Source organism: Zingiber officinale, chromosome 9A (genome assembly GCF_018446385.1).
Source record: "Zingiber officinale cultivar Zhangliang chromosome 9A, Zo_v1.1, whole genome shotgun sequence".
Taxonomy (NCBI): domain Eukaryota; kingdom Viridiplantae; phylum Streptophyta; class Magnoliopsida; order Zingiberales; family Zingiberaceae; genus Zingiber; species Zingiber officinale.
Window position 1 is genome coordinate 44,756,318 of NC_056002.1, and position 10,482 is coordinate 44,766,799.

The 10,482-nt window shown below is 36.1% G+C and overlaps 1 protein-coding gene across 1 annotated transcript; it reads left to right on the forward strand.

The window, feature by feature from the left end:
• Positions 1-640: 640 nt before the first annotated feature.
• On the forward strand, positions 641-979 carry LOC122019172. Its single transcript, XM_042576669.1, has one exon. The coding sequence runs from the start codon at positions 641-643 to the stop codon at positions 977-979; it is 339 nt and encodes a 112-aa protein (XP_042432603.1).
• The last annotated feature ends 9,503 nt before the right edge of the window (positions 980-10,482 follow it).

Consider the following 10,482-nt stretch of genomic DNA (forward strand, 5'->3'; position numbering starts at 1 on the left):
GTTATTATAATAATATTGCAACAACGGTAAAGTTGGTGCAACGATATAGATCCTCTCTCAAGATTCGTATGGCGAGAATTTCGTGTATAATAATATTGCAACAAAAGTATTTTTAGAATAAATTATGAGATAATGTGCTTTTTGATATAAATTATGACACTATTTTAAAAATAACAACCTTCTATTTGAGTTTAAAAATAACAATCAGAGTCAATTTGTAACGCTTACAATTTCCGCGTCGTAACGCTCCGTCTTAACCCCGTCACTGTCTTGTTCAGTTGCCCCTTTGCCGCATCCCATCAATCTCTCCTTCTCCGGATACCAATCGTCGACAGACACGTCAGCTTCCTAGCGCTGGTGAATCCGGGTTCAATCCAAGTAGGCCCCACTGGATTCAGCTGCCGCGTCGGCGGATGCGAAGCGTATCGGAAGGCAAAAGGCCGAGTCAATGGCGTGCTGCTACGCGTCACGCCGAGTTGGCTCGGTCAACGGTCGGTCGGGTGAATTCGCCGAAGTCACCTGGCAATAGCTTAAGCTTCCTTCCAAATCGAGCCAGCTACTTCTCTCCCTCTTTTAATCCCCTTCCCCGATCTCCTCGATCGAAAAAGCTTCCGTCGATCTTTGCCCTCAATCGACCGCCATGGCCGCCCAGGTCTTGCGCCCCTACGACATCCTTCAGCCCCGCAGCAGGCCCGCCGCGAACCCTAACCCTAGGCCGCAGCAGCGACGCTCTTCCCTGGGAAAGCAGCGGGAGCGGTTGCCGAAGCCAGCGAAAGCCCCCGTACACGCGAAAGGTGCCGCCTTGGGTCGGCCGCACACTCCCCGGAAAGCAGCGGAAGTCTACGCCGGGTCGGGGTTCGCGAACTCGCCGGCCCCCAGCGCGCTGCCGCTGCCGCGGTTCTCCTCGAAGAAGGACGCGCCGGCGGTGGGCGAGTACTTGGCCACCATGGCCCTGAGGCGAATGCTTCGACTGGAGTAGAAACCTTCTTCTTCTTCTTCTTCTTTGGTCACTTCTCCTTCGATCAGATGGAGAGCTCCCCGTCGGCATTTTTTGAAGGACGGAGAAGGAAAAAGATCTGATCTTTGAGGGAGAAATGGAAGATCAGTTGCAGTTGAAGGTGGCTCTGTTCTACCGTTTGGAATTGGTTTGAAATCTAATAAAAAAAATATCAATTTAGATTCGATTTGAATTTGTTTGAAAATTATCAATTGTGTTTCATCAACCATTAAAGTTTATTGGCCATGGCACCTTGGCTAGCGTGTTTCCTTTGAAATTGGGGTTGGGGTGCAAGAAGGGGCTTTTTGCCTCCATGAGTTATGTAGTGGTGAGTGATAAAATACTAAGAAAAATAGTAAAAGTATCAATATTCGAATTGAATTAGGGATTAATATTTTAGAAGAAAAATAATAATAATCTCATCTAATTTAATTGATTATTTCGAGAGTGATCGGTTGGTAAATCGAAAAGTGCAAGCGGTTGCTAGCCTAAAAACTCAGCATCCTTTGATTACGCTCTTCATTTGGAGGAAATTTTTTTACAAATATACTGTAGCTGAGGTTCGAACTGCGAGTACCTGGGTGACAATCTAGATATCCTACCATGGTACCATGTCCTTAGGGACAGGGATTAATATTTTAGAGATTGAACTTTAAGTGTATATTAGTCGTGTAGTGAATTTATTGGTGCACAATATCTGTTGTATATGGTATAATTAAATATTTAATATTCAAACTAGTGTCTTGTTGCGGTACATTATCTTCTAATTAGTTTTTTAAACAATTGATAAGTTATTGCGTAGATGATGAACACATGACATCTCTAACGTAATGATCAAAATCAACTTTTTAGAAACTAACGACCCAAGGTTTATTATATCATACGCCTAATGTCTATGTACCTATATTTACCTCTTTCTATATCCGGGAAATTGATATTAGAAGAATCATTAAAATAGTGGATCTACTTTTAACCACAGTTAAGGATCACAGCTGAAGGATATAATTTTAAATTTTTACTAGTTAATTTTTTCCATGTAACATTAGAGCAAAACAAAACTAAAGAATAATTAAAACTTTTTGATCATATCTTTGTGCAAATGATGCAAAGATTAGTCAATTTTCTCTACTTTATCTACGCAACTATGATTCTTATTGTAGCAACGATATCGTAACATAGATTTCGAACAACATCAGCATCCATTACATCGAGAGGCAGGGGAAGGGCAATTTGATATGGGTGTTAGAGAGAGAGAGAGAGAGAGTGAGAGAGAGAGAGAGAGAGAGAGATATGAGCAAGTTGTATATTTATGACTTATGTCACATGTTCCCTTTAATCTCATCTATGACTCGAACTATACAATTAAAATTAAATAATTATGAATGATGTAGAGTAAGATATAACTTTTAAAATTTTCTCAACTAATAATTAATTTTGAGAATTAATAGATTCTTAATGTAATTTTGCTTCTCTCCTAATATAATTTTTTCTCCAAATTAAGTTTTAAGTCTTATAAAATTGATTTAATTTTTCAAATTTAAAATTTTTTAACTATTAATTAATTTTAAACTAATTTTTTAAATTTTAATTGTATAAGTTCATCATTTATTTCGTAATTAAACCCTCAATAAATTATCCACTAATATATTACGATTAAATGTTTATTAATCATGAGAATTAAAGTTTAACAGATATATTAATTAATTAGAATGATTAATTATTGACTATTCATTCATCATCTCTAAGTGAAAGCATCTTGCCCTTAGATCATGATGCAACAGAAGGGAAGGGGTCCTATCGGATGAGTCTAGTGGCTAGCACATGAGGTGTTATCATCAATGAGGTTTGAGGTTCGAATCTCGGTAAAGCCGAGGTAAATGTCTCCTTTATGTGTTAGTCACTATTCCAAATACTAGTAGCCGCCCATGATTTACCTCCTCCGTGTTGGCCCTGGGACGGGTTGGCGGGGCGCTGGGGGCGCTGGGGGAGAGCGTATGCGCCTTTTTACCACCAATGATGCAACAGAAGGGTATCAAATTGTCACTCAGACATCTGAGATTTGATCTCTAATTACGGCGTAGTTGTAAAGATTTTTTCAAAAAATGGACTGTATAATCATAGGATGCTTAGCTTCTGGATTATCCATAGTGAGTATTTTTTAATTTATTCTAATAGTTGATAGAAAATTTATGGATGATAAAATTAATCGCATGTCACCTTAATCATCATTGTTTTTTTTTTTTTATTGAAAGCATCTTAAAAAAAAATTCTTATATCGAAAGCTCAAATTTTAGAGCCAGGATTCTCTAGACCGTAAATTACGGTCCAAAGGTGAACCATCCAAGTTGATTGATTGATAAGTATAAATTTCATCTGTTTAATAGGTAGGATCTATCTCCATTAATCAATAGATATAATGATCTATTCTTTAGACTATAAATTACGATCCAGATCCATAGGATCTGTTCAAATTTTATGTGCACGACTTTATATGCTTTTCAACGTAATAACAATATAATTTGTTAGTGCATGCTCGTTTTATGTTGATGTGTTTGATAAAAAAAAAATTAAATTAGACTTGTGATCATATTGTTTTTGTCAAAGTGTCCAAGTGCATAAACTTGATGGATTTTGCTAGTGCAATTATGGGTGACAAGGTCAATGTTGATTAGGAATTTAGAAGGTAGTTGACTCAAAAGGAGTTGAGTTGTTAAAAAGATCTTGGTCGATAAAAAAAAGTATAAGAGGCCTTGACAAAAAAAATATACAACAAGTATTAATAGAGAAGCCCAATAAAATAAAATTAATGTTGATTTGATATTTGACAAATAATAAAGTCTAAGTGATGTTAACAAAAATCAAAGATGGTTGATCCTATTCAGAATCTGAGTCAGACGAAAGTCATCTGAGATGGTGTTGGTATTGATGAAGAGACAACTTTGATACACCTAGCGTATATGTACCGGAAAAATGAACTCCCACGTAGAACTCAGGGACAGTGGTGACAAAACCGGCTGCACTCAGGCTCTGCGCATACTCAGACAAGCACACAGAGCGTTAAAGACCAGAAACCAAGGAAAAAATCTCCGGCGCAGGCCCTCCGACGCTCAAGTCAGATACTTTTCTCCAGAAGAACAGTGTACGAAGGGAAAAAGAACTGTTGAAGATGAGTGCGAATGTGCACGTACCTTCTCAAGGGAGAGGGACTTCCTTTTTATATGACGATGCATACCTCGGGAGTCTGACCGATGTTAGAGAATGTCGAGTGTCAGGGCCTGTCGGGTGAGAGAGGACGCACAGTGACTTCCTATTGGTGGAAGAAAGGTTTCATTCGCAGGTGATAGCAGACCACTGGAATATTCCCTGACGTATGGTAGTTATTCTCTGACAGAAGGTTATGATTCCCTGATATTGTTGTCGCTTAGTGTTTTCCATCCCACCCAGGTTTAGCTGTAGACAACTCGAGATGACCATTCAGATGTACCACCCGACTTGAGTCTTGACGAGGAGGATGAGTCGTGGTGACCAGCCCGAGCTTTATCTGTATCTGAGACTATAGCGAGGGATCCATCTTTCACGCCTTGATCATCGAAGGGCCAACCGGGAGTTATCTTAGTGAAAGTACCAAGTTTGTTTACACGGCCCAAGTTGGGGAAGTCCGATAAGTCGAGGATAGGTCAAGAAGAGTACGAGCTCTATCTTATGTCTCAGATCTAGGGGACCTGCCCAACCTGCGTCCGACCAGGAATTATACGACTGATGACGTGATGCGGTCTAACTCTCTTTCTCTTGACTATTGACTGTCACGTATTCTTGACTTTTGACTACCACGCCCCCTTGACTATTGATTGTCTTTGATTGCTACGTCCCCTTGATTTCTGATTACCTGACTTTATCGAGCCTCACCTTTATGCACCATATCAATGGTCAAAGTTAATTAAAAGTTTAATAAGTGTGGTAAAAATCCAAGATGCATTGGCATGATACTCATAGGATCAAACTTGACCAGGAGCTTACTAAGTGCAGTTGAGCTAAAAGGCGAATGACTTCCACTCTTAGATTGTGCTCATGATGATAAGTGAGATGCTAGGTCGATGCTTTAGAAGCCCAAAAAGAGATTGACTTGAAGACAAGACGAAAGGTGAAATAGAGGAAGCCTCAATGCTTGGTGCATCTGAGCAAGGAACATGTATTCTAGATCAAATCTTTAAATGAACTTATCTTGAACAAAGTTTAGATCCTCAAGCAGATTCATTCAATTGAAGGTATATTTCAGCCAACTAAGTAGTCAACTGCAAATGTTCTACTTGCAAACATATATATATATATATATATATATATATATATATATATATATATAAAAAGAACATGGTAAAGATAAGTTCATTACAACCAAGAGAATCCATAATCTATAAAGATAGACATAGTAAATCAATAGTAAGATTTCATAATTATAAAACCTCAACTTCCCAAGAAGACAGTAAGGAAAATAACCAACCTACTTTAAATCTAATGAACATAGAACTTAATACACACTCACAAAAAAGAAAAAGATAATTTCCTATTTTATGATGATTTAAATGAATACGTCTACCTTCCATTTGAAATAGCTAATTATTTTACACAAGAAGATCTTACAGAATTAGAAACTTTTGACATATTGCATCATAAGCTAGACGAAGATTGGATGTTATATTTTGATGAGGACCATAATATTATAGCTAAAAAGAAAGACTACTTTTCCAACGTTGCTTTAATGAATCCTGCAGAATCTAGTGCTACCAATACACCACAACCTTTACAGGTAAGATATCCAGAAAGTTCTATGAGAACTATGGATTATGGAGAAGAGCATCCTCCAAGAACACAAATTCACCCTTATACCAACAATAATCCTTTGTTAAGAACTATAGGGAAAAGAAAACCACCAGAAATTACATACTTTGGAAAGAATTCAGTTTTACTTAATATAGGAGAATGTGATGACCCACAAATGTATGACACTTATTTAGAACAATGGATAGTCTCTGTCAAAAGAGACTACCAGGCAAAACATGAATTAGATATAGAATCTGGTGAAGCCATGATAAGAGTAGGAGAAAATTATTTAGGTGATGTAGCTAGAGCAGCATGGGAATCTTATAAAACTACTCACCCTGAAGAAATAGCTAGGATTGCTTCACAAGGTAATAATATACTTAATTTTTATTATACTATCCACAGACTTTTTACAGCAAGAGACGCTAACACAGGATTAGATATTAGACAAAAAGAGGCTATGAGAGATTTAGAACAATTACAACTTTTTAATTGGAATTGGATTAAACCTTTTTGCAATGACTTTCTTGCCTTAACAGCAGTATCAGGAAATTACTGCAACCCGGAATTAGGAGAACGACTATTTAGTAAACTTCCAGGGGAATTAGGAAAGGAAATACACAAGGCCTGGACAGATATGAAAGTAGCACCACAATATGACAATATAGGAATACGTATACAACATATAATTTCTGTATTAAAAGAAAAATGTACTTACATCCATATTCAAAAACAACTTAAAAACCAACAATATGGGTTTTGTAGTCAAATATATACCCCACAACAGTATGGTTCAATGGCACCTAAACAAAAACAAAAGCATTATAGAAATACTAAAGCAACTACACAACCTGCTAAAACTAAAAATGTCAGGCCAAGAAAAACATATTATGTTAGGAAAAGCAGAGAAAAGAAACCATATTTAAATAAAGAAAAACATGTCAGAAAATATATACCAAAGAAAACATATGCTAATACTATTACTTGTTTTGCTTGTAATGAACCAGGACATTTGTCATCTGCCTGCCCAAATAAGAAAAACTTATACACAAGAGAAGCTAACTTAGTTACCTGTACAAATTTAGATTTAGTAGAAATTCAATCAGATGTCTCAGACACATCTTCTATCTATTCTATTATTTCTGTAGATGATATGGAAGAAATTCCCCCCTCTTCCGACTATAGCTTAGTAAACTCCTTTCTACAACATCCATACTACACAGACTTTGATAACAATTCAATAAACCTAGAACCAGAATTATGGAATGACTCTCCTATCATGGATACCAACTTAATGCTTACACAACTAAATACAAACTTAGGTGAATTCAATTGTACACATGATTGGAAATTAAAAACTGGAACAGATAATATACCCTGCTATTTGTGTAGTTATTATCCAGCTATTGATAAAAGAGGTACCTGTATAACCTGCAAGAAACAGGCTTGTAATTTGTGTCTTCAGAGTTATTTTAATGTTCTAATCCCAATAACACAGCCCACTAAAAGTAGTACTAGAAACATCCTTTTAGAAACAAGAGTATCAACATTAGAAACCAGAATAAACCAACTAGAAACTCATGTGGATATAATAACAAACCAAATAGAAGAACTAATATCACAAGAGTCGTTACCATCTAACAAGGATAAAAGTTTACAAATAACAGAATCACCAAACACTGATATGGTTTTTATAAAAACCCCTAGTATTTGTAATACAAATAAAACCCTTGATGTTAGGGTAAAATGCTTAGTAAATATATATGACCATGAATTTACATTACAAGCTTTCTTAGATAGTGGAGCCACTAATTCAACTATAGATGAGGCTACACTTTTGTCTATTTTACCTAAAAATTTAATTAAAACTTCATCACAACCTTTAATTAGTACACAATTTGATGGCCAGCAACTTACTAGTACCCAATTTGTCACAAACATACATATAAAATTTTATAATAATTGTGGCACCTATAGTACTCCCCAAACTCTCTCCAAATTATGGGTTAAACCATTACTACATCAGAATATTCACCTTATCCTAGGACTAAATTTTCTTATATCACCAGACAGGACCTTTTTACTTACAAAAGATTGTGCTCTATTCTTCTCTAATCCAATAGTTGCACCTATTGTGTCAGACTACCCCTCAGTAGTTAAGCCTTTAACAGCTTCAACAGAAACCCGAACCCAGTCTAAGGACAATACTTGCCAGTGTACTATAAAAGGGACATGTAAACAGATGTCATCCTGTGACCTTGCCTTTTCTGAATATCAGGAAAACTAGACTTACTTGGTTGGACAAGCCCTCTAAATGATCTTTCCTCATGGGATATTCCTAATGATCTACTTCTCCCTAAACAATTACTTCAAACTATTAACACCCATCAGCCAGATATAGACTCTCTTATATCTCGACTAGAAAAACTAGAGATTATTGGCGACAACTCAACCAAATATTGGGAAAGAGATAAAATTTATTGTAAATTAGCAATCATTAACCCTGATCTAACTATTAAGGCCCAAGACTTAAGATACACAAACTGGGAAACTGAGGAATGCAAAACACATATTCAACAATTACTACACTTAGGAGCCATTCAAAGATCTACCTCTAGACATAGAAGCCCAACTTTTATAGTAAATAAATGAGCTGAACAAAAACGAGGACAATCCCGAATGGTATTTAATTACAAAAGGTTAAATGATAACTGGCAGGAAGATGACTATAAAATACCAGATAAAGACCAACTTCTGAATAAAATTCAACATTCTAAATGGTACTCAAAGTTCGATTTGAAATCAGGATTCTGGCAGGTACGGATGCACCCAGACTCAATACAATGGACAACTTTTTCTTGTCCTGAAGGCCACTTTGAGTGGCTTGTTATGCCTTTTGGTCTTAAAACAGCTCCTCAAATATTTCAACGAAAAATGGATGATATTTTTAGAAATGTTGCTCACTTCACCTGTGTCTACATAGACGATATTTTAGTTTTTTTCCAAAACTAAACAAGAACACTATGCTCATTTACATATAATCTTCAATTTATTTGAAAAACATGGTTTGATTATTTCAAGAAAGAAAATGAAACTAGCTGTTACACATGTTGAATTCTTAGGGGCTGAAATAGGCCAAGGACAAATCACTTTACAACCTCATATTTCAGCTAAGATTTTGGCCTTTCCAGACAAAATGGAAGACACTAAAACTTTAAGAGCTTTTCTAGGACTTCTAAATTATGCAAGACCCTATCTAAAATATATAGGAAAAATTAGTGGACCATTATACAATAAGACATCTTTGACAGGACAAAAACATTTTAACTAACAAGATATTGCTTTAGTTCAGCAAATCAAACATCCCTAAGTTAACTTTACCTCTTGACTCAGATTATTTAATTATTGAAACAGATGGTTGTGAGACTGGTTGGGGTGGTATTTTATATCGCAAAAATTTCAAATATGAACCTAAATCATCAGAAGCTTTATGTCGTTATGCTTCTGGAAAATACCATGAAAAATGACACTTAACATCATTAGATTATGAAATTTTAGCTGTTATTTACTGCTTAGAAGCTTTTAGACTATTTATTTGTAACAAACCAGAAATCCTTATTAGAACAGACTGTGAAGCCATAGTCAAATACGGTCAACAAACTAAAACAGTCAGAAAAGGCCTCAGTACAAAGCGTTGGTTAAAATTTACAGATACCATAATCAATAAAGGACTTAAGATACAATGGGAACATATTAAAGGGGTTAATAATTCTTTAGCAGATACATTATCAAGATTGTTACATTGACATTTTTAATCCTTACAGGATGGATAGACCAAGAAAAGTTCGTACTTTTTTCACCAAAACCATGCGTTTTGGCACTCAAGACTTACAACTTTTCACACAACCAGAAGATCATTTTCACACAACCTATCTGAAAGAACTTTGGGATAACTCTTTTGTTGTAATTTTGTCTCATTCATTGTCGATAAGAAATAAGTTGGGTTGCTGCTTTGTCTCGCGCTTCCTCTATTAAATCAAGCTCCATAAGGCGTCAATCTGTATTGTTGTCATCATAAAGCCTTCTTCGATCAGACTCTACTCTGACTTCAATTGAAATCACTGCTTCACCACCACAAACTAGGTGAAAAGGAGTAATTCCTATAGTTTCTCAAGAAGTAGTATGATATGCCCACAATACATTGACAGCTCATCTACCCAACTACCACCCACATGATCTAATTTGGTTTTAAGTCCTCTGATAATTCTCTATTGGTTACTTCAGCTTGCCCATTACACTATGGGTATGTCACAGAGGTACAAGCTTGTGTGATGCCGTAATCAGAACATCATTTCTTAATTTTCCTCCCTTGAAATTGCCTTCCATTATAAAAAATTATTGTGGGGGATACCAAATCTGCAAACAATATATTGCCATAGAAATTTGATAATTGCATGTTCAGTAATTCTGGCCAATGGTTCTGCTTCTACCCATTTAGAGAAATAATCCACTACTACTGACAAGAACTTCCTCTGAGCAGGCGCAAGAGGGAAAAACCCTTATATATCCATGCCCCATTGATCAAAAGGACAAGATACTATAGAAGTCTTCAATAATTCAGTAGGATGATGAGGAATATTTTGATATTTATGACAAGAAAAACAAGT

Excerpts from the sequence above, each read along its gene's own strand:
- LOC122019172 (XM_042576669.1), top strand. The coding sequence starts at position 641 with ATGGCCGCCCAGGTCTTGCGCCCCTACGACATCCTTCAGCCCCGCAGC.